A 25909-nucleotide genomic window follows, 5' to 3' on the forward strand; every position below is an offset into this window, starting at 1 on the left:
GGCAATCATATTTTAAGAATTAAAATTTACAAAATGGAGTTTATCCAGATGAGAAGGCCATCAATATGGTGAGGGGACAGGAAGAATCAAGGAAAAAAAGATGTGAGCATCATGCTAGCTGTTTTTAAGGATTTGTAGAACTACCTCATAGAGGAAGGATTAGATTTTTTTCTGCTTATGCTTAGAGGGTTGAATAAGGAGCAATGCACAAAACTGTAATTTTTGGTTGATGCAAGAGAAAAAAGTCCTGAAAAGTATAACTGTCCATAAGTAAAATGAGTTGCCTTAGGAAGTTATGAATTACAGTTGACTGCAGGTTTTTAAATGCAGCCTGGATGTTATAGATAAGATTTCTCTGAGGTTCCTTCTGACTCACAGATTTTGTGAAAATATTTGTGTCTCAAAAACATGGCTGTGGTGTATAATACTTTTCATCTACTACTCCTCCACTCCTTTCTGAGTTTTATACAGGGAGTAATATGAGAGGGAGGCAGTATTTCATGAAAGACCTTCTGGGTCATAGTTTTCTCACCAGTAAAAAAATTAAAAAAAAGAGTTTGGATTTAATGACAAGTTTCTTTCCAATTGTAAAATTTTATGAGTCTCCATTTAAATACCACATGAAAATCGATCATTTGTGGCGGTCAAAGGCTCATACAATTCCTAAAAGAAAAGCACTCACAATAACAAAAATAGTGAAAGTGATCATCAGGGCTGAGATGGCACTTGTGGGTTCTAATGAAGTAGGACCCATGTGAGGTTTTCAAAATCTACTGTGGTGAAATTCTGATTTTTATTTATGACAGTAGTACAAATAGCTGTGTGGGAAATAGAACTATCATACTTGATCTATCACTATTCTCAGTCACCCTGTTCCGTAAATCTTACAAATCCAAATCAAATGAATATTTATTGCATGCCTACTATGTGCCAGTGACACTATGTTGTTGCTTTAGTGTACAAGGCTGATTCAGTCTCCCATTCCCATGCTAGCTGTTGACCCAGACCCAAACAGCTAAAGGTGAGCCTGTCTTCTTAGTTGTGGAGGCAAATAAATGGAATTTTCTGGTCAGAAAGAGTAAGTTCAAGTCTGAGGGAACAGATCAGGCAGCTCAAGAAGGAAGATTTCAGGAACAAAAACAGTGACTAGGAGGCGAATTTTCATGTGATGGAGAAGGGCAGGACAGGGAACAAGCATTTCTTCAGTGGCTATGATATGTTAGGTACTATATTATGTGGTTTACAAATAGTATGTCATTTGATCTTCATAACAACTCTGGGAGGGAGTACTTTACAGGTGAGAAATTGAGGAAAACAGAGATTAAATGACTTGCCACTTATCTAGTTAGTATCTGAGGCTGGTTTTTCACTCAGGTTTTCCTGACTCCAGGCTGAATGCTCTATACAATTGTCTCCCTAGCCATGAGAAGAAGTAAAATTAGTAATGTTTTTCTCTGTGTAGAAAAAGCAATTTGATACTTTTGTGCATTTTACATATGATTTTTTTTCATAATCTGGAGAGATTATTACTTTAACATGACTAGGTGTCCTTTCTTTTATCCTCTTCTTCCTCTTTCTCCTTAAACTATTTTGCCAGTTTATAGGTATCTTCAATCATAGACAATTAAGTTCAGTTTCATGCTGACGTCCATGTAGGGTCAGAATGTAACAAGCTTTGTTTTTGTTTTCTAATAAGTAAACTGCAAAGGTAATTTTTATATCTTCCTAGCAAATAATAGAAAAAAATGTCAATGTTCTACTCCAAATACACTTTCTTATATGTCTTTACCCCTACCACAAAACACTTGGAATCATCAGTTCATTCAAGACCTGTGGTTTATTCATATGGTCCCAAATAAGTCCTGTTTAGTTCAAATGCATTGTTCTTTCTCTCAGTCCACCCCCACCCCACCTCATGTCATAATACATCTGAACAATGTTTTGTTTCATAGCCATAAATAGCCTTGGATTTGAGGAAGTGGAGAGTCTATGCACAGAGCCACAGAGGTTGAAAGTATCAGTTCAGGTAAGGAACTAAACTAATGAGCAAAGTTTTACCTTCTCTATTGATGTTTATAGGAGGGCAGTCATTCAGAAAGATTCCCGCACATTTGTTGTTGCATCAGAATTCTAGGGTCAGGGGTCAGGCTTATCTTAGGTAAAATATGGTGGTTACATTTCTCAGAGGACTGATTGCATTTCTATCATGAGTATTCAAAAATAAACATTTCAATTCTGTGCAGAGATTTGAACTTTATCCCATTGACCACAGGGAGCTTTTGTGGGTTTTGAAGATTTATTCATATCTCTATTTAAGGAAGATAACTTGAGAAGCAGTGTGAAGGGTGGATTCATAAAGGAATGACACTATAAGAGGCAGGAGGATTATTTAAGGGACTTTTGGAGTTTTTAAGGTAGTTGGTAATATACTGGGTTAGTGAGCATTGTGTTTGGGAGGAGGGGACGAAAGTTAGCCAAATTGTGGAGGGAGATCTGCTAGTACATAACAATTGATTGATTATAGAACAGCTTGAGGCAGATGGAAACTTTAGAGATAGGTTTTCAATATGAGATAGTGAATTTTGGTCCAAATAACAGAAATGGAAAAGTCAGAAGAGAGAGGAGGCTTTGAGGAAAATATTAGAAATTCGTTTTGGGCATGTTGATCATGAGGTACCAGTGGATATATATTCAGGAATTATTTACATTTGTCACTTCAAAGTTTATAAAATATGATTTTCACAACAATCCTGTGAACTATATAAGGGAGATGGTCCTTGAAAGCCAAATCAATGATAGGAAGTAAATAATTTGGTCTTAAACTAATTCTAAAACTAGGGCCATAACAGATGATCCCTTTATGTTTCAAATAAGTTCATTAGCATTGTGCCTGGAATATAATGAAGGCTTAATAAATTCTTATTGACTAGTTGAATTAGAAATGGCATTATAGGACAAACAACTATTCTCATCAGAAGTAGAAGAAGATTCTATCTCATCAAGAAGATACATGTAACTGGAGAAGGAGAGGCTGGGATAAGCCACATGTGACTGGGAGAGCAGAAGCATGGGCAGAAGTAGCTTCCACAAGCGTAGAGTAAAGACTTTTGTATCAAGGCTGGGGTGAGGAATCTTAGCAAAGAGGCAAAGATGCTGAACTTCCTTCTCTTTTTCTATCCTCCCACCCACCCAAATCTTCAACTATGCATCTTGATTTTAGTGAACTAAGAGTCTAGATCATCTACTACAAATGCGGGGAAGAGTCAGAATTAGAGTCATAAATGATATTTGAAGCCATCAGGATGGCTGATGATGCTAAGAAGGAAGAAAAGATGATCTAGGAAAAAAACCTCCTATTTGGTAAGCCTTGAGAGACCTTTTTAGTAGAGTGAATAGAATCCATGTAACAAAATATTCAGAAGGTAGTGGATCATTAGGAAGTTGAGACATCAGTTGTATTTTTCTAGAAATGTGGCTTTGAATTGGAGGAGAGAAATGAGATGGTAGATAATATATATAATAAAACAATTGAGGAGATTGGAAAATGTTTATAAACACACATGGAGAGGGAAAGAGTTAAGATGAAAGAAATAGGATCCTAAATTTGGTAGAAAGATATGACAATAATTTACATTTATGTGGTACACTTTTAGGTATTGTCAAGTAGATATAGATACTAGAAATGGACACCTAATGGTCAAAACAAATATGAACCATCATTTTCAGTCTTTATCTCATGGCTGACAGGATCCATACTGTGATCGACAAGTTAGACTTTCCCATCTTAAGGAACTGGGGATGGAGAGTAGTTAAAGAAGCATGAGAGAGCAAATGAGTCAACATGGAGAGCCAGCACACAAGGCTAGGGAATAGTTGCTGTGACTAATAGCCTATTTACTTATGACTAGAGAGAGAAAGTCATGAAGAGGCAATTCCAGCTACCAGAAAAAAAAATTAAAATTGACAATGATGCCTGGCAATGACAATGATGGCAATGACAACAAAAATAACACAAGGTGAAGGAGAAGTGGAGGGAGAGAAAGGGAAAAGGAGAGTGACAGAAGAATTATAAGAGAATATTGGCTAGGAGAGACAGGTTTATAATTGTTTTGCAGGAGAGAAAATCTTCTCTGGTTGAGGGCTTGAGCTGTAGATAAATAATTATTGATTCAATTTGCAACTGTGCAGAGCAAAGAAAGAAATTTAGACATCCATCTTTCTAGGCAAATGAGTTTGGATAGGGTAGGTTATAACTTCCTCACCGGCATTAGGAGGCAGGGCTATTTTTCCCTGTTGTTCAATTTGAAAAGGAAACCACTCTTTCATTCAAGAGGCGCTGAGAAAGTAGCTAGAAAGGAATAGCCTTACACATTAAAAGTGACTGGAGAGAAGTACGGGTGGTTCTTGCTTTACACAAATTCATATTACAGAAATTCAACTTCACTTATTGAATTCTGAAGGAAATCTACACTCCCTCCTCTCAGATTTAATTAAGTTACTGTATAGTGCTGTTCTGTCTCTCTGTCTCTCTCTGTCTGTCTTTGTCTCTGTCTCTGTCTCTTCTCTCTCTCTCTCTCTCTCTCTCTCTCTCTCTCTCTCTCTCTCTCTCTCTCTCTCTCTCTTTCTCCTCCTGTCCCTGAGCTTAGTGCTCTCTGGTTTCCCCACAACCCTCACCAAAAATCTTAAAAACAAAGAAACATAAGTCCACCAAGTAAAAAAAGAAGAACAAAGGTAGAGGGACCACCATCTCTGAAGCCTGAATGGGCATATGGCTTGAGATCTCCAGTGGCAAGAGAGGAGCTCTTTGTCCCACTCTGCTAACCCACCGACATGTCCACTCCTGGCATGTCTTCTGTCAGTCTGTACTTAAGCACCACATATCTTTCTCCAGTCATGGCAATTTACCTATTCTCTGTGTCTGGTTCCCATGGTTCTTCCTGTGACAGATGTTTTTCCTCTCCTTTCGGGCTATGCCCTAATGTAGCTGGTCCCACCCTCCATGTTCCATCCCTTGCTCTTGATTCTCTATCCCATTTCCACATGTGTGCTTGAGCAGTATGTTGGCCCCCTCCCCCCGAATGCATCCCTTTCCAACATGGGCAAATTCAAAATAAATAAAAATCACTTTACATAAAAGTCTGCCTTAAGGTCTACATATGTAAAGGAAAACTATCTGTAGTCCCACTTATACAAAGGTGTAGGTAAGCAGAAGGCAAGTAGATGTGAGTGTTTAGCCTTGCTCATCTGCCCAGTGCCACTCTTTCAGCCTCTGTTTGATTTATATAGATCTTTAAGCTTTACAAACTATTATCTTTATAACTCTATAAACTAAATAGTACAAGCATCATTTCCCACATCTCATACATGAGCAACTAAAGCACAGAGAGGTATCAGGTGATCTGTCCAGTTATACAACTGCAGTTTCACAACTCTCCTAATTCTAAGTTCAATGCTCTTTTCCCTACACCACACTGCTTCTCCTTAATGTAATCCTTCAAAGGGATCAGCCTCATGGAGGAAGTTTATTTCATCCTTTAAAATGGGAGGGGGTTATTGATATCTTACAAAGGATGGGAGAGGGAAGTTGGAGGAATCCTCATGGGATGTCCCTGATCTCAGTGAAGTAAGAGACCAGATAATTTTTGGTGAACACGGACAGTAGAGGCAGGATTAGGTGTCAGGATTTATGGAAAGAGAAAAAGAGTCAGAAAAATATTTCTTTATAGTTGTGATACTGTTTGAAAGTCACAATCTTTCTGAGCCTCAATATCCTCAGTAGCAAAAAAACCCCCAAAAACTGAGATATTAATATGTCAACATCCTGTTTCACGTGGTTACAATGAGAATGAGAGATAATGGATATAAAGTGATTAGTAATCATAAAGGGATACATACATATGCCCCCATAGTTTCTATATATTCTGCCAGTAGTCCCAGGTAGAGGAAAACAGGATTATAAAATGCTTTGTAGCCATAACTTTCCATATTCTTTCAGTAGACCCATAAGCAAGATGGAGAGCAACAACCTCACCTCAGTGACTGAGTTCATCCTCCTTGGCCTCTCCAGCCGGCCAGAGCTCCAGGTCTACCTCTTCCTGTTCTTCCTCATGATCTACCTGATGATCTTGCTGGGGAACCTGCTTATTATGTTGCTGATATTGAAAGATTCACGCCTCCACACACCTATGTACTTCTTCCTCACTAATTTATCTGGTATAGAAGTCTGTTTCACATCCTGTATGTTTCCACAGATGCTGGTACACTTCTTGGCCCAGAAAAAGTCCATCTCCTACTCTTGCTGTGTTGTACAGTTCTACACATTCCTGTCCTTTGGCATTGCAGAGTGCTATATCCTCTCAGTGATGGCCTATGACCGCTATGTTGCTATTCGAGATCCCTTAAGGTACTCAATTACAATGAACTGGGGGATTTGTGGGAGCCTGGCTGCTGGGTCATGGTTGGGTGGTTTCATGTTTTCCGCAGTAGATACAGTTGCTACGTTCCAGCTCTCCTTTTGCCATAATAATGTTATCAATCATTTTGTGTGTGAAATGCCTGCTATACTCCACCTCTCTTGTACTGACACAAGCCAGGCAGAGTTGGTCATGCATGTCCTCTGCATCTTTACCCTTTTGTCCCCTATCACATTCATCATCCTTTCCTATGCACATATCATCATTGCTGTCTTGAGAATTCGCTCTGCCCAGGGACGAAGAAAAGCCTTCTCTACTTGCTCTTCTCACCTTCTAGTTGTCACCCTATTTTTTGAGACTATAATGTCTCTTTACCTAAAGCCTAAGTCTCTATCCTCTCCAGAATACAATAAGATTGTTTCAGTGTTTTATGTGGTCTTCACACCTCTTCTTAACCCTCTCATCTATAGCCTAAGGAATAAAGAGGTGAAAATGGCCTTGAGAAAACTTTTGGGGAAACCTGAAAGTGATTAATTCTACTTATCTCATCCCTGAGTCTATGTGAGGAACAGTTGAACCCAAAGAGCCTCCTTCTTTATATTCCACAAGTTTCTTTTTAAAAATTAAAAAAAATGTACATATATATTTACAATGACATTTAAAACAATTTTAACTTTTATTTTCTAAAATTTGATATCCATACTCTCTCCCTTTCCCTCTTTGAAAAAGCATACAGTTTGATATAAACTATACTTGTGCAGTCATGGAAAACATATTTCTGTGCTAGCCGTGTTGTGAAAGAAAACAGAGACCAAAAGAATAGCAATTAAAATAAAGTAAAAAATATGCTTCAATCTACATTCATACTCCATCAGTTCAGTCTTTGGAAGGGACAACATTTTTCATCATAAGTCTTTCTGAATTGTCTTAGATTTTTGTATTGTCAGGAATAGGTTTCATTCACATTTTACAGTGCTGCTGTTATTATGTGAAATATCCTACTGGTTCTGCTTATTTCACTTTGCATCAGTTCCTGCAAGTCTTTTTAGGCTTCTCTGAAACCAACCAGCCCATCATTTCTTAGAGCTCAAAAATATTCCATCACAATCATAAACCATATCTTTCTCAGTCACTCCCCAGGTGATAGGCATCAATTTCCATTTCTTTGTGGGTTTATTTTATAAGTTGAAATTTTACTGAAGTTGAGAATTTTAATTGATTCTCTAGGAATTCTCTCAGTATACCACCATATTATCTACAAAGAATTATAATTTTGTTTTCTTATTGCATAATCAAATTCCCTTAATTTCATTTTATTCTCTTATTTCTATAACTAGCATTTCCAATATAATATTTAGTAAGAATACTGATAGTGGACATCTTTGTTTCACCCCTGATTTTATTGGAAAGGCTTCTAGCTTTTCTCTATAAGACTCGCTGATGGTCTTAGATAGATAGATGATTACCAATTTAAGGAAAGGTTTATTTATCAATATGCTTTCTAGTGTTATTAATAGGAATAAGTGTTATCTTCTGTCAAAAGTTTTTTATGCATCTACTCAGATATTTTTCTTTGTCTGCATTTGATTGTGAGGTTTTGTATCCTAATACATGGTAAATTTTTGTGTTGGTGCTATATACCACTGATAGATAATGTATATCCCTTATTATTTCCATCCAGTTTTCTCCAGAGCTCTATTATATGTTATTTTCTAAAATTCTATTCATCTCCTTAAGTTCTTTCTTGTTTATTTTGTGGTCAGATCTTTCTAGTTCTGAAAGGGGAAACCTGGAGTTCCGCTACCATTGCAATTTTTACGATTTCCTCCTGTAAATCCTTTAAGTTTTCCTTCAAGAATTTGGATACTCTACATTTTTCTCCTTTAGCAAAATGCAATTTCCCTGTTTGTATAATAATAATATATTATATATAATAACAATTACATTATATATTATATTATATATAATAACAATTTAATATATATTATATGTATTATATATAATAATAATCTTTTAAAAAGATCTATTTTTGTTTTGCTTTGTCTGAGATCATATCTGCTCTTTGTTGTTGAGTCATTTTGTGTCTGACTCTCTGTGACCCCATTTGGAGGTTTTCTTGGCAGATATCATAATGGTTTGCCATTTCCTTCTCTAGCACATTTTACAGATGGGAAAAGGAAGCAAACAGGGTTGAGTGAATTAATCAGGGCCATAAAACCAGTAAATATCTGAGGACAAATTTAGATTGAGGTCCTCCAGACTCCAGGGATGGTGCTCTATCCAGTACATCACCTGGCTGCCCCACATGATTGCTACCTCTTCATTTTTTTTACATCAGCTGCATCACAATATATTGTGCTCCAATCCCTTACTTTTACTCTGAATATATATTTCATAAAGTGCATTTCTTGTAAGCAAGATACTGGAGGATTCTCATTTTTAATTCACTCTGTTATCTGCTTCCTTTTTATGGTGAATACACTCCATTCATGTTCACAGATATGATTACTAACTGCATATGTTCTTCCATTAAATTACCCACCCCATTTATCCTTTGCTCTCTCTCTCTCTCTCTCTCTCTCTCTCTCTCTCTCTCTCTCTCTCTCTCTCTCTCTCTCTCTCTCTCTCTCTCTCTCTCTCTCTCTCCTTTCTTCCTGTCTCCTCAAAAGTCTGTTTTGCCTCTGACTCCTCCATCCCACTCTGCTCTCCCTTCTATCATCCACCCCTCTCTCATATGCCTTTCCTATTTCCTTGTATGACAAGATAGATTTTTATATGTAACTGTGGATATTATTCCCTCTTAGAGCCAATTCTTTTGAGAATAAATTTGAAGTGTTACTCAACACCACCCCTATCATTTCATCAGTGTAAGAAGCGTTTTTAATAACCTCTTTTATGTGAGATTACTCTATTCTACCTCTCCTTTCCCCCTTCTCCCTGTCTATTTCTTTTTCTTACCCCTTAACTTTATTTTTGTAATCTTGCCATCATATTCAATTCATACCCATTTCCTTTTTCACATATTCCTTCAAGCTGTCCTAATAATGGTGAAGTTTTCAGGAGTTACAAGTATCACCTTCCAATGTGGGAATATAAAGAGTTTAACCTTACTGAATTGCTTATGCTTTATTTTCTGTTTACCTCTATATGCTTTTCTTGAGTCTTATATTTGCAAGTCAAAATTTTTATTTGGCTCTGACCTTTTCATCAGTAACGCTTTTAAGTCCATTATTTCATTAAGCATCCACTTTTCACTTAAGGATTATACTCAGTTTTGCTGGGGAGCTGATTCTTAGTTGTAATCCCAGTTCATTTGACCTCTGGAATATCATGTCCTAAGCCACCTGATCATTTATGTAGAAGTTGGTGAATCTTGTGCTATGGTAATTGTGGCTCCATGGTTTTTGAATTGTTTCTTTTAGGTGCTTGCAACATTTTTTCCTTGACATCAGAGCAATTTGGCCATAATATTCCTGAGAGTTTTCATTTAGGGATCTCTTTCAAGAACCGATCAGTGGATTCTTTTAATTTCTACTTTATTCTCTGGTTCTAGAATATAAGGGTGGTTTTCCTTGATAAGTTCTTGAAAGATGATGCTTAGCATCTTTTTCTGATCATGGCTTCCAACTAATTCATTAAGTATTAAATACTCTCTTCTGGAGTTATTTTCCATGTCAGCTGTTTTTCCAGAGAAATAGTTCATATTTTCTTATATTTTTCCTTCTTTTGATTTTGTTTTATTGCTTGCTGATGGCTCATTGAGTCATTAGGTTTCATTTGTCCAATTCCAATTCTTAATGAATTATTTTCTTCAGTGAACTTTTGTATCACCATTTTCATTTGGTCTATTCTAATTTTAAGGCATTCTTTTCTTTAGGGAATTTTTGTACATCCTTTCTACATGGCCAAGTCTGTTTTTTGAGGGATTCTTCTCTTCAGGGAATATATATATATATGTATATGTATATGTATATGTATATGTATATGTATATGTATATGTATATGTATATGTATATGTATATGTATATGTTTTTACACTTGACCAATTCCTCTTTTTAAGAAATTTTTCTCTGCATTTGATTTTTGTGCTTCTTTTTATTTTATTATTTTGCCTATTCTGTTTCTAAGGTATTATTTTCTTCAGCATTTTTCTGTTTTTTTAAGTCCCCTTCACCAAGATGCCAGCTGTTTTCTTTTACAATTTTCTTGCATCATTTTCATTTCTTTTCTAAATTTTTATCCTACATCTCTTATTTGACTTTTAAAATCCATTTTCATCTCTTTTAGGACTTCTTTTTGAACCTGAGAGCAATTCACATTGTTTTGAGGCTTTTGATGTGTCAGGTTTGATTTTTCTGTCTTCTCCTGAGTTTGTGTTTTGATCTTCTCTGTCACAATAGTAACTTTCTATCGTCAGAATCATGTTCTGTTTGCTCATTTTCTAGCCTGTTTCTCAATCTTTAATTTTATGTTAAAGTTGGATTCAACTCGTGAGGTGGAGGGGCAATGTCCTAAACTTCAGATTGTTGAATTCACTTTGTACCACCAGAATATTCTCTGTAGTCTGGTGCCCTTACTGTTGGTAGGCTGAGAACTCTAGGAGTCACTGTAGCCAATTCAGTTGTCCCCAAGGATTGCACTAGATTGGTGGGATAGAGGCTGATGCTGGCCTGCTATGGGATTTTAGGGGTGTTGGATTTTACTGCTGGTGTGCTGGACTGCAGTCTGATGCTCACTTGCCCTGGCCACCTGTGGTGGACTCTACTCCACCTTTACCTCACTGAGACAGATCTTTCTTGCCAACCTTCTAAATGGTCTTGCCTGGAAAATTGTTCTACCCTATTCTTTTCCTGATTTTGCTACTCCCTAATTCATTTTGAGTTGTTATTTTTAGTTGTTTAGTAGGGAATTTAAGAGATCTTAGGTGAGTTCCCCACTTAGTAGGCCATGTTGGCTGAACCCCTACAGTAAATACTGATAAATATAACTCATAAACAATGCTATTTTGCTGGGAGTCCTCAATAAATTTTTAAGAGTGTAATGTGCTCCTAAGACCAAAAAGTTTGAAAATTAATCATCTAGAAAAATATTCTTAATTTTCTGAAGGGAAATAAGTTGGACTCAGATGTCTGAAGTGGGATAAGTGGAATAGTGACATTTCAGAATGTGGGAAAGGTATGTGCACTCTAAAAATCTGTAAACTATTTCAGGAAATGGTTTAAAACTGAACTTGCCTGGAAGTGATGTTTAGAAAACATTATTTCTCTGTGCCAGTCTCTCAAAAAAGAGTGTAGTTCAGAAAATATTTGAGAGCCTTGACAAAAGTTGTTGCTCCAATTAAACTTTCTAGCATTCAGAAAGTTAAAAAGATGCTCAAAAGAAGTTTATAGAAAATTAAAATGCAAGAATAGTGAAGAAACAGTAAAACAACAGCAATTAACTTCTTTTGAAGAGTTCAAGTCATTAGATACAAACGCACTGCTTCAGAGGGCCCTAAAACAACTGGGAAGAAATGTTTTCTATTTGTGGAAAACTATGGGGAATGGCAGACTATAAGACTGGAAAGATATAGATGGTCTGATTTTCAAAATTTAGAATGCCTTCTTTAAATATACTATACTAGACTTTGTTATTATAGGAGTGGTTGTCAGAATTTTGAAAAGAAAATAGCAGTCATTAGGAGCCAACATGCATTAATCAAGAGAAGTTATGCCAGACCAATTTTATTTCCTCTTTTGCCAGGATTATTAGAATAGGAGATAAAGAAAACCCTGAGACATAATATGCTTCTACATTTCCAATCTTCCTACACCTTATTCCTTTCCACATGCATTTCAATCCAGTAACATTAACCTCCTCACTGTTTCACAAACAAGACACTGTCTATTGGATCTCTGAGAATTTTCTCTGACTCCTCCTTTGCCTGGAATGATCTCTCCTCTCCTCTCTGCCTACTGACTTCCCTGGCTTCCTTTAACTTTCGCCTAAAATTGCATCTTTTGCAGGAAGCCTTTCCCAGCCTCTCTTAATTCTAGTGCTTCCTCTCTGTTAATTATTTCTTATTTAAAATTTTATTTTATTTTTAATTTATGGAATAAAACAAATATTCCCATAATGTAGTATAATAAAAAAAAGATGATTGCACATGAACCTGAAAATCTACTATGTACAACTTGCTATTTCCTATAAATATACAAAAATTTATCATGTGAATTTTATGAGACATAAAAATATGTATATACATATCTATATAATATGTGTGTGTGTAGAATTGCATATGTTTCTATTTTTCAGTTCTTTCTTATAGATGCAGATAGTGTCTTTCCTCATTTGTTCTCTACAGTTAATTTGAGTGTTCATAAAAATCAAAATTAGCTATTCTTAAAAAAATATTGCTGTTGCTATGTACAGTGTTCTCTTGATTCTGCTTATTTTGCTCTTCATTATTCCATTTCCATGTTTTCCTAATAACATTGAGCTCATAATTTCTTATAGCACAGTAGTATTTTATTGCAATCATATACTACAATTTGTTCAGCTATCTTGTAATTGATGGGCATCCCTGCAATTTCCAGCTCTTTGCCACCACAAAGAGAGCTGCTATAATTATTTTTTGAAACATACAGGTTCTTTTCCTTTCCCCCTAATCATCTGTGAAAATACACCTAGAAGTGGTATCACTGGGTCAAAGAGTATACGTATTTGAATAACTCTTTGGGCATAATTCTACATTGCTCCCTGAAATGACTGGATCAGTTCACAATACCACCATCTGTGAATTAGTGTCCCAGTTTTTCCACATCCCCTCCAATATTTTGCTTTTGCCTTCAATCATTTATCCAGTCTTATTGGTGTAGAATGATATCTTGTTTATCCTGTTCATATTTTTTTTTTTTTGCATAACATCTCCCTCATTAGATCGTCAGTTTCTTGAAGACTAGGATTATCTTTTAACTCTTTTTTCTATCCCCAGTATTTAGCAGGGTACCTGGTACTTTGTAGGTACTTAATAAATGTTTCTTGATTAACTTTTAGCAAGGAATGTGAGGTAAAGTCTTATTATATTATCCACGTAGAGTGAATGAAATGACATTGAGTAGGTGGTTCAGTAAAATGAATTCAAAATTGGTTAGATAACTGGAACCAATAGGACCATGATTAGTAGTGTGATATAAATCTAGACAGAGGCTTCTGGTGAGGCATTCTAGTGATCTGTCCCAAGATCTACTTATGTCATGATTGAGTCCCAAACAGGCTAAGTGTTTTCTTACGTTACACAAAAAGTGCTATATTGACAAGCGAAGTCCTATAATCTCCGTGCTCCAATTTTTGCTCTAAACATATTGTACATATATAGTTATTTGCATGTTGTCTCTCCCATTGGAATGTGAGCTCCTTCAGGGCAGGAATTGTTTAAATATGAGCTCTCGGAAGCTCATTAAGCTGCTTAAAGGATTCCCCTAATCACTTCCCTTAGACTACTTCTTCTATTTATTTGTTTGGAAGCAGCTGAAGGGCAATTTCCTATATAGAGTATGATTAGTGACTCCCTGATGAAAGAATACAGAGAGCTCCTGATTGGTTCTTAGTAATTGGAACTACAACCATGATGACTGGTTAACTGGGACTCAGAGGAATATCCTATCTGAATTGTTTATATAAAAGTGAGCTAACATAACACTTCTTCACTTCCCTCTCATCTTCTTTAATTCTACATTAGTCCGAAGATAGACCACCATGCAAAAACTCTATTTTCTGTTACTGTTTCTGTTTGGCTTTGACTCCAAGGAACAAAATGATCTTCTCAGAATAAAATAATCACCTGAAATATCAAAATCATGAACAGGAAGCCTTGAAGACAAAGCTTGCATCTTAGCAGCAGAAGGACAGGATCTAGATAATAAGTGTTCGGGAAATACCAAAAGAAGCCTGAAAGACAGAAAATGAATAAAAAACAGAACACAAAAGGTAAATCAACAGAAAATATTCAAACCTGGGAGGAATGATGTCTAAGTTCTCAGACAGACCGTAAAACTTTTAAACAAATATTATAATTCGGGGGATAGTGAGCCAGTGTCTTATAGACTCCTTTGACCCCAGAAGAGAATACTTCACAATGGTTTGAAAGAGAAATGAAATTCATAAAAGAAAAAAAATCAGGGATTAGTATAGTTGCAAATGGAGAATTCTTAATGCAGAACTGTAAAAATTCAGTCATGAAATTAGATAATAAATTGGATGGAGACTATATCTAAAGAAATGAGAGAAAGGAACAGATTTGGATCACAAAAAAATATTGAAATGGAGGAAAATCTGTCAGGACAGTAAAAAAGCAACATTAAAAGAATATATGGATTTTATGTAAGCCAAAGTGACTGCCTGTGAGGACAGAAAGTTCAGAGCTAAAGATCATAAATTTCTTGGAAGAACATGAAAATTAAAAAGGCTGAATACCTTCATGTCAAAAACAATACAAGAAAATTAAGCAGTGCTTCTGAATATAGAATACAAAGCACTAAGGAAAAAAATGAATGTTCTACAAAAGAAAATCAGTTGAGGCATTTTTACAATAATAGATAACAGAATATTTAACTTGAAAACACCCCAAACAACAAAATGAAGAAAGGTATAGTAAAGAAGTAAACTATCAAGGAAAGAATAAGTCAAGTCAAGTCAAGAAAGATTCATTAAAGATTTACTATGTAGCAGACATTGCTAAACTCTAATGGATACAAAGAAAGGGAAAAATAACCCCTGCCTTCAGGAAGCTCACATTCTAATTGGAGAGACAACATGTAAATAACTATCACTATCTCTATCTCACATACATATATACAAGATATACTGAGTATAAATTAAAGGTAACATCAAAAAGAAGGCACTGATATTAAGAGAGAAAATAAAGCTTCTTAAATAAAAAGCATTTTTAGTTAACACTTGATTGAATCCAGGAAAGTCAGGAAGTGAAGACAAGGAGAATATTTTACATTTGGAGAGTAGCTAGTAAAACACAAAGCATAATGAGAGAGTATCGTGTAGCAGGAGATCAGTGTCACAAGATTATAGAGTATATGGAGGGCAGTAAGATGTAAGATTAGAATGGTAAAAAGGGGATATGTTGTAAATGGCCTTCAAATTCAAAGTCATTGCTTTCTATAGACGCAACCTACAATTTTGAGTGCTCAGTTGGGGAGGTATGCCTGGTTGTCAAGGAATAATTTAGGGGCCCTTCATAATTTTAGGAACTCATTAGAAAGTTTCTCCATTTGAGACTTTTATTATTGAAATGGGTTTTCAGGACCCCATTAGAGAAAAACAACATTTTTCTTTTAGGTTGTACCTTTTGCAATTCATCCAATTCCTTTGGGATAACTATTCCTTGCTTAAATGTTTATATACAAATAAATATCTGTTTTATTACTCTATTCATTTGTTCAAGATCATCAAACTACTTAGACATCGTACAGTTATTGTGAGAAAGCAATATGAATTTTGTGTCCCTAGGATATTGCTATCTGGCAGTTTGCCTAGAGCCTCCCATGATAGCTCATGGATGCTCATTTTTTTTTCTTTTAGCTTTTTAAACAGACCTCGACTAATTGACTTACCATGAATTTCTTAGGAAATGTAGGTCCATATAGTAAGTTTTGTCTATTGGTCTCGTAAGCATGAATAACCACTTCTAAGTGTATAGCCCTTTTTCCCAGGAACTTACATGTGTTTGAGACTTATCTGACCCATTTTCTTTCTTTTGGACTTTATCTGTTTGTCTTATTGAGGGATGAGCTTGAAATTCCATTAAGATTGTCTTGAAGATTATCTTAGAGTTTGACTGTTTGACAAAATAGTATATAGGATGAGAGGGGGTTTAAACAACAATCTCAGAGACCCCAATCCCTCAGGGTTAGCCCTAGAATACTGAAGTGCGTTGTCATCAGCTGACTTCTGATAACTGACCTATGCAAGTACCTGTTGGTGAAGGAGCTCAGAAAAGGTACTATGTCTACCAAAATAAAATTCCAAAGTAACAGAGCTCCAAATAAAGATAATAAAAGGAAAGTGAAATAGTATAAAAAGAATTATGTAAAAAACAAAGCTTTTCCAGATGGAATGACAAGATAATTCTATCAAACTTTAAATAACAATTGATATGTGTACACATTAAAAAAAAAAGAAAATGAGAAATAGGGGCAGTTCCGCTCAGTCCTGCCTGAGAAGGCGCGCCTGCGGTGGGCTGCGGCTCCGCTCCGGCCCCGCTCTGGCCAACGGAACATGGGTCTGGGCGAGAGCTGTGGGCGCGCGTGGCCCGCGGCCGCCCTTGGTCGGGCGATGCTGCTGCTGCTGCTGCCGCCGTCGCTCCTGCAGGGATGCCCCGCAGAACCCAAGCGCTACGAGCCCACTTGGGAGTCCCTGGACCCCCGCGAGCTGCCCGCTTGGTACGATGAGGCCAAGTTCGGGATCTTCATTCACTGGGGCGTGTACACCGTGCCTGGCTTCGGGAGCGAGTGGTTCTGGTGGTATTGGAGACAGTTAAAATTACCAGAGTTTGTAAACTTTATGAAGGCTAACTATCCTCCTGGATTCACATATGAAGAATTTGCAGTGGAATTTAAAGGAACATTTTTTTAATGCCAGCACCTGGGCATTTTGGAGTCTTCAGGTGCCAAATATGTTGTTTTAACTACCAAACATCACGAAGGTTTCATCTAATAATTCATGGAAATGGAATTCTGTTGATAGGGGGCCAAGAAAGGACATTGTAAAAGAAATGGAAATAGCTATTAGAAATAAGACCAAGATGCACTTTGGCTTGTACTACTCCCTTTTTGAATGGTTCAACCCCCTTTTCCTTGAGGATCAAGCTAATTCTTTCCAGACAAGATATTATGCACCCTCTAAGTCCCTGACTGATCTCTATAAATTAGTGAACACATACAAGCCTGAGATTCTCTGGTCAGATGATGATGGAGATGCACCAGACACCTACTGGAACAGCACTGGCTTCTTAGCCTGGCTATATAATGACAGCCCAGTTCGGGATATAGTTGAAACCAATGATCGCTGGGGCCTTAATAACATCTGCAAACATGGTGTCTTCTTTACCTGTACTGATCGTTATAATTCTGGACACCTCTTGCCTCACAAGAGGGAAAACTGTTTGACAATAGACAAGGAATCTTGGAGTTACAGGAGGGATGCTGAACTTTCTGACTACCTCACAATTGAAGAAATAGTGGAGCAACTAATGGAAATAGTTTCATGTGGTGGAAACTTTTTGATGAATATTAGTCCCACAAAAGATGGAGTTATTCCTCCAATATTTGAAGAATGTTTGAGGCAAATAGGAAGCTGGATGCAAGTCAATGGGGAATCCATTTATGGAACCAAACCCTGGCTAGCACAGAATGACACAATCACACCAAGAGTCTGGTACACATCGAAACCCAAAGAAAATCTGGTCTATGCTATGCTCCTTCAGTGGCCATTATCAAGGCTAGTGGTACTTGGTCGGGCAACAGCAACTCTTGGGGCAACAGAAGTGAAATTAGTGGGTTATGAACATCCACTTAAATGGACTTCTTTGCCAAATCATGGAATAGTGGTGGAACTTCCAGAGCTAACCGTTGATGAAATGCCATGTAAATGGGGCTCATCTCTAGAAATGAAAAATATAAACTGAATGATGCAAACATTCTCAAATTTGAGGTTTGCCTACATTCTGCTCTTTGTGGAAGAGAAACCTTCTACAAATGAATCTAAGACCGAATCCTTCCACATTCAGTATAAAAAGCAAAATTGAGAACCAGAAGAACAGCCAAAGAGTAGAAGCTGTATCTTGTTGATAAGGGTTTATTTTGACCCTGAATTGCCCAGTTAATTGCTTCAGTTTTCTAATGTGCTTGGTCATCAGAGACTTGCTCATGTTAGATTTTGTGTGGGGGTTTAAAGGTAGTGTTTATTTCCCCAAATGAGCCGGCAGTTGATTTCCTAGAAATTTTCAACATTTTTTTCTTAGTTTTAATCCTTTGTACAAAAGCCATCTAGGGCTAATTTAAGCCCCAATTTCTTACCTGAGCAGTAACTCTTCTGTTAGAAATCAGGAAGGCTATTTTTCTGATCCTGTGATCAGAAAAAGTATACTTCATTCTGACATAGGCTATTATTAATTCAAGAAGAAAATTAAGAACTTGTTACTCTTTGTTGCTGACTGGACCAATGTGAATAGCCTCCATTTTGAATGTAGATGTTTTCAATTTGCCCATATCAATCAAATAAATCAGCTACTGGGAACTTTATAATTTGTCTATCATGAGAGTTACTGTAATGAAAGAACATTATTTTGTAAAAAAAAAAATTGAGAAATAAAACACTAATAAAAGCCTTTAATGGGACAAATATAGGCCTAATGCCTAAACTAGAAGACAAAGCCAATATCATTAATGAACTTGAATTAATTAAAAAAAAATATCCTGGCTAAAAGATTATTTGTCCAAATAGCCATCCACTGTGTTAAAATTAGATTTATATCAAAGATGCAAGGAAACTTCCAAAAGGTAAACATTTAATAATCATATTAAAAGCCCAAACTGTCAGTATTACATGATTATATTAACAGGTGCAGTAAAAGCCTTTGACAAAATACATTATTTTTTAAGCAAAAATCATCAAAAGGATATGTATAGAAAGAACGTTCTTTCAATGTGATAATGAATTTACCTTAATCCAAAAGCTAACATTATGTGCAATGGGGAAATATTAAAGGCTTTCTCAACAAAGGAATAAGGGAAGCATATCTTTCCACCTATTATTTCACAATTTTTGGAATGCTAGTACTAGAAGGTAAAAAGGTAAAGAAGGTAAAAAAATATAAGCAAGGGGGAGATAAAACTATCTTTCTATTCAAAATGTTATGTTTTATTTTTAAAAATCTGACAAAATTAGGGCAGAAACCTATTGAAACAAGAGTTTAAGTTGAATTGCAGAATGGAAAATAGAATCCCAAATCAATAATATTTCCATATAGTAACAAGAAGATTCAGGGTCAAAAAATAAATTAGAAAGGTTTAGGGTAAGTTTTTCTGTTTCTTTTATTTTAAAATTTGGGAGAGTCTATGCATGTGTAGGCATGGAATAAGGGAAAAGGGAAGACTAAATATGCATGCTAGTTGAGGGAATAATTGACAGTAATGTGGAAGGGAATAATTATAGTTCATATTTATCACTTTAAAGTTCACAAAATGCTATCTTCACAACAACCCTGTGACCTAGGGAGATAATCTTTGAAAGCCAATCACTGATAAGAGACCAATAATTTGGTCTTAAACTCACTGTCAAAATGGGGCCATGAAAGATGATCATTTTACAAGTTTCAAATAAGTTCTTTAGCACAGCATGAGGGTATGATAAATGCTTATTGATGGACTAAATTAGAAAGGGAGCAAGTTACAGGACAAACAGTTATTCTAGTAAAAAGAAGATTCCATCTTATCAAGAGGATACATGTGGCTAGAGAAGGTGAAGCTGGGAGAATCCATGTGAAGTGGATTGGGTAAACAGAAGCATGGGCAAAAGGAACTTGAAAAAGCATATAATAAAGACTTCCATATCCAGGCTCTGGTCAAGGATATTAGGAAAGAGGTTTTGATAGTGAAATTCCTCCCCTTTCTCTATCCTCCCACCCACCCCAATCCCCAGTGACAGACCCTGATTTCAGTGAAGTAAAGAATCTAGGTAATCTACTATTAATGTGGAGAAAATATGTAATCCTAGGATTCAGGACTTGAGGAGAAAAGAAAACTGTCAGATCTGCCATTTATTAACTGTCTTGCTGTCCATAAATCATTCACACTCTCTGTTTCAGTTTCCTCTTCTATAAAAATAAGATAATAATATTTGTTCTGACTACCTCGTGTGTGGTTAAAGTGAGGATTGTATTATATGATGAATATAAAGTTCATTGTATTCATAAAGTCCTATGCAAATAGTAGCTAAGTGTTTTTCCACATTTTCTCTGTAGATCCATAATCAATATGGAGAGCAGCAACCTGACCTCCATAACTAAATTCATGCTCCTCGGCCTCTCCAGCAGACCTGAGCTTCAGGTGCTCCTCTTCCTGCTCTTCCTCATTGTCTACTAGGTGATCTTGCTGAGGAACCTGATCATTGAATTGTTAATTTTAATAGATACATGCCTCCATACTTCCATGCATTTCTTCCTCACCAATCTGTCCATTCTAGAAGTCTGTTACACATCCTGCGTGATTCTACAGATGCTGGGGCACTTATTGGCAGAAAGGAAGTCTATTTCTTTCTCCCTGTCATGCCACACAGTTCTACACATTTCTGCTTTTTGGGATTGTAGTGAGCTACATCATGTCAATGATGGCCCATGCTCACTATGTAGCCATCTGGGATCCTTTAAGGTGCTCAGTCGTAATGACCTGGGATTTCTATGAAGGGCTGGCTGCTGGTTATTTGGTAGGTAACTTGATAACATTCACAGTGGAAAGAGTGGCAATGATCCAGCTTTCATTCTGCTAGAAGAATGTTGCCAATCATTGTTTGTGTGAAATGCCTGCCCTACTACACCTCTCCTGTACAACTACCTCCTATGTACAGATGGTCATGCACGCCCTCACTTTCTTTACCCTATTATGTCCTGTTGCATTCATCACCACCTTATATGCCCACATTATTTGTGTTGTCCTACTCATTTATTCTGCCCAGAGACTCAGAAAAGCCTTTCCCATTTGTTCTCACCTTCTAGTTGTCATGGTATTTATTATATGGTTTTATAATCTAGCTTTATATTTGACCTTGATCACTGTCTTCCTCAAATCATGATAAAATAATTTCTGGATTTTATATGGACCTATTTTTAACATCCTTATCTACAGGAGGAGGAATAAGGAAGTAAATATAGCCAGAAGAAAACTCTGGGGAAGACCAGAGACACGTGATGTTTCTTTTACTTTTTCTCTTCCGTATCCCATTCTAGCTGCCTCTGACCTAGATCACGCCTTCTCCCCATGTGATGAATCTGGGAAGTGGAAGAAATATTTTTCAAATTCATAATTTTTAATTTAAAAAATTATTTCTTTGATTCAAAACTAAATTAATTATTATCAGTTTCTGTGGAGCACCTAGTCCGATCTCTTCAGAAGCTTGAGATCCAGACATGTAAACAAGAAAAGAAACTGAGTGACACAAAAGTGTACGCTAAAAATGAAATGAGTAGTTTCAACTCTAAATTTCAAAGATTAACAGAGAGGACACTGTGGGTTGTAGACATCAAGGCAATTTTATCTAGCTTGGGCCTTTAAGGAAGAATACAGTTCAATGATCAGAGAGAAACGAGAAAGGACTTCCAGGCACGAGGAATAAGAGTTAAAGAAAAGCTTCCAAGATGGGAGTAGGCTTGGTTTTTGTTAAGTTTAAAGAGATCAATTTATCTGGAACAGGGATAAAGTTAGAAGAGTCATGGAAGAATAAGTACTGGAGGTCTTATGACACAAAGAGGGAAGAGAAGTGATATACAGTGAATGGACAAGGAGTAATTCAAATAGATGTTCAAATTCCTTGGATGAGAGAAGGGGTGCTATGAAATCAAGGTAATTAGCAAGACTTGATATCTGGCATTATAGATCTAAATCTGACTGGGAGGAAGGTGATTCATGGATAAAATGAGAGGACTCCAAGGAGAATCTAAAGCAGATCTCTCTGAAATACATACATTACATAGGCATCTCCATGATTACAGGCATAAATTTTCAAAATATAGAACCTATTTCCATATTACCCTTTTCCTAAATGGAGCATAGGACCCAGAAACAGTCAGATCTAATGAGGAATTATGGGGATCAAATACCAGAGGTCCTCAGACAAAAGTAAAGATTCCCACATTGAATTGGACTCCTGTTGTTCATCTCTAGAGGCAAAGAAGAAAGGCAATATTCCCCATTTCCATCAACTTCACTAGGGGACCCTCATACCTCATGACCATCTAAAAGGAGAACAGATATCTGTAATGTTGACTACTGGATCTGAATGTGTTCTCATCTAAAGCAGAAGTAGACACAACACAGATAAACATTATCTGAGTGTGTCATTGACTAGGGTAGCTGAAAGGATAGTCAGACGATCCTTACTTTTCTCAATTCCCCTCAAGTATATGGGAGGTGGAATTGTCACGAAGTCTTGTTTTTCTCACTTCCGACTTTGAGAGAGATGACACAGCGATAATTGATTAAGGGTCAGATATGCCACTAATTTGCTATGCTGCTCTCAGAAACTCATTTAACGTTTCTGAGCACCAGTTTCTTCACCTATAAAAGTAGGATAATATTTGTCCTGGTTGGCCAATGTATTGACTCATTTTACCTGCCCATCCCAAGGTAAGAAATTTATTTAGAGTCAGAAGAAAGTGAGTTAAGGGGAAATAATCATATACAGAAAAAGAAGAGCAATAATCAATTTTTTTAGATTCAGAAAAGAAAACAAAATGAAATGAAGCTCATGAGGGAACAAAAACAAATATGGCAATCTTATTACTTTGCTAAATTTAATATAAATTTTAAAAAATTATTATTTAACAGAAGATCACGGTTTTATACAGAATTCATTTTTGTTCTTTACAAGTTTGTCTATTTTGTTCAGAGATAATTTTTAAGTTCATAAAAAAGGAAAAAAATAAGAGAAAACCTATATACTTTGCCTGCTTTAAATGGTAGTAGTGAGAATCAAAAAAAGATACATAATGTAAAGCACTTTGTGCAAAACATAAACATCCATGTTACCTCAGTAGATTCATAAACCAGATGGAGAGCAGCAATTTCACCTCAGTGACAGTGTTTATCCTTCTTGGCCTCTCTAGACAGTCAGAGTTCCAGGTCTACCTCTTCCTGCTCTTCCTCATGAACTACCTGATGATCTTGCTGGGAAGCCTACTCATTGTGCTTATAGTAGTGATCACCATCCTCCATAATCCCATGTATTTCTTCCTCACCAATCTGTCCATAATTAAGTCTGTTATATGTCCTGTGTGTTCCCACAGATGCTTGGGCACTTCTTTGCAGAAGGTTTATTTCCTGCTCCTGCTGTGTCACATAGGTCTATTCATTCCTGTCCTTTGGCATTACAGACTGTTGTATCTTCTTAGTGATGACCTATCACCGTTATATTACTATCCAGGAACCCTTGAGATTCTCAGTCACAATGAACAGGGGTGTGTATGTGTGTGTGTATGTGAGGCTGGTGACTAGGTCCTGGGTAAGTGGTTTTGTGGCATCTCTGGTGGCTACGGTAGCAATATTCCAGCTCTGATTCTGTAGGGACAATGTTATCCATCATTTCTTGTGTGAGATGCCTGCCCTGTTCCATCTTTCCTTGTACAGATACTTTCCAGGAAGATAGATCCTTTGTGTCCTTACCCTTTTGTGCCATCATATTTATTACTTTCTCCTCTACCCACATCATCAACATTGTCATTAGAATTCACTCTACCCAAGGGTGCAGAAAAGCTTTCTCCTCTCATTCTTCTCACCTCCTTGTAGTAATCCTGTTCTTTGTGACTGTAATGTCTATTTACATGAGAACCAAGTTCCTGTACTCCCCAGAGAAGGACAAGATCATCACTTTGTTTTAAGTTACCTTCACACCTATCTCATCTACAGTCTGAGGAATAAAGAGGTGAAAGTAGCACTAAGAAAACTCCTAGGGAAAACTGGAGATACATAAATGTAACGGGACGAGTTAGAGCCGACCCCTGTCCATTGTAGGACGCCATGCTGAGAGCCTGCCTAGATAACCTGGGGGCTTGTCAGTAGGGGTGGAACTAGATGGATTTCAGGAGGAAGGGTCTCGTCTTTGTTTGCAACGTGGCAGTTTTTTGTCCAGCTCTGGATGTCCAGTGGAGAAGACATCCATATAAGGAAAGGTGTTAGGTGATAGGTTCAATGTATAGACTTAGGAATGTTCACGTAATTAACACTATATATGCATGTGAGCTAGCTGGAATAAACGGAGCTCTCACCACCTTGTCTCCCACCTCATTTCATTACTCACTAGATTAAGGCCTCTTGCCAGACAAGAGCCTTGGGTCGGGTTTAGGGATCCCTGAAATGGTCTAGGGCACCCCAACACATAAAGCTATGTCCCACATGCTAGACCATCTGGCAGAAAAATGGACTGCCCTGTGTATAATGCCACTCCAAGCCTCCCACCTCTACTTTGTGATTCTTTCTAAGGAACTGAAGACCAAGTCAACATTACATTTCACTTGTGAAGGAAGTGCCAATCTGCTGCTCTATGACTTTACTCAAAATATCTGTTATTCTGACTTATATAGTGTGTAGACTGAAATGCCCTTTCTTGTTCACCATTCCCAACTTCCTCACATTCATCTGAATCAGGCTCATCCTTTTGGTTTCTCCATTCTATTTTTCCATAACCTTGCATGGTGTCCCTTGAATCCTCATGCTATTTACAAGTTGCATGTTTTATATTAGAACTTACATCTTCCCTCCAGAAATGAGTCACACATATTTGGCAATTATCAATCTGTCTGTATGATTGCCTTCAATTAAAATGCAAACTCCTTGAGAGAAAGGACTATTTTAACTTTCTATTTCCTGGACAAAGCATGGTGCCTCCCTCATAGTAGGAACTTAATAAATACAGTACTTGTTCAATTGCATTGAAGGCCTCAGTGATCTCTCTTTCTAGGGATGATAAGTACTTCACAAAACTGAACTTGGAAAAGTGATTTCCTTGATCCTATATAAGTAGTATGGCAGAAACTAGACATAGGCCAACATCTTACACCATGTACCAAGATAAAGTCAAAATGGGTGCACAATTTCAAAATAAAAACTGACACTGTAAACAAACTAGGAGAACAAGGAATAGTTCACCTGTCAGATTTATGGAGAAGGGAGGAATTTATGAACAAAGAAGGAACAGAGAACGTTTTGAAGTGCAAAATGGATGATTTTGATTACATTAAATTAAAAAGGGTTTAAATAAATAAGACCAATGAAGCCAAGATTAGAAAGGAAGCAGGAAGCTGGGAAAGAATTGTTACAGCTAGTGTCACTGATAAGTCTGTAATTTCTAAAATATATAGAGAACTTATTCAGATTTATAAGAATACAAGTTTTTTCTCAGTTCTTAAATGGTCAAAAAATAGGAACAAGCAGTTTTCAGATGAAGAAATTAAAGCTATCTATAGTCATATAAAAATGCTCTAAATCACTATTGATTAGAGAATGTAAATCAAACAACTCTATATCATATCACACCTTTCAGATTGGTTCATATGAAAATGATAAATGTTGGAGAAGATATGGGAAAATTGGAACACTGATGCATTGGTGGTGGAGTTGTGAACTGATTCAACTATTCTGGAGAGCATATTGGAATTATGCCCAAAGGGCTATAAAACTGTGCATACTCTTTGACCCAATAATACCATTTCTAGGTCTGTATCCCAAAGATAT

The 25909-nt window shown here is 36.7% G+C and overlaps 1 protein-coding gene and 1 pseudogene across 1 annotated transcript; both read left to right on the top strand.

Moving 5' to 3' along the window:
• The first annotated feature begins 6011 nt into the window (after nt 1-6011).
• Nucleotides 6012-6947, top strand: LOC140519695 (olfactory receptor 5M5-like). The gene has a single exon (XM_072633004.1). It carries the CDS (start codon nt 6012-6014, stop codon nt 6945-6947), a length of 936 nt encoding a protein of 311 aa, XP_072489105.1.
• Nucleotides 6948-16742: 9795 nt separating this feature from the next.
• LOC140521151 (plasma alpha-L-fucosidase pseudogene) lies at nt 16743-18385 on the top strand (annotated as a pseudogene).
• Nucleotides 18386-25909: the final 7524 nt, after the last annotated feature.

The sequence above is a fragment of the Notamacropus eugenii genome, chromosome 1 (genome assembly GCF_028372415.1).
Source record: "Notamacropus eugenii isolate mMacEug1 chromosome 1, mMacEug1.pri_v2, whole genome shotgun sequence".
NCBI classification, from domain to species: domain Eukaryota; kingdom Metazoa; phylum Chordata; class Mammalia; order Diprotodontia; family Macropodidae; genus Notamacropus; species Notamacropus eugenii.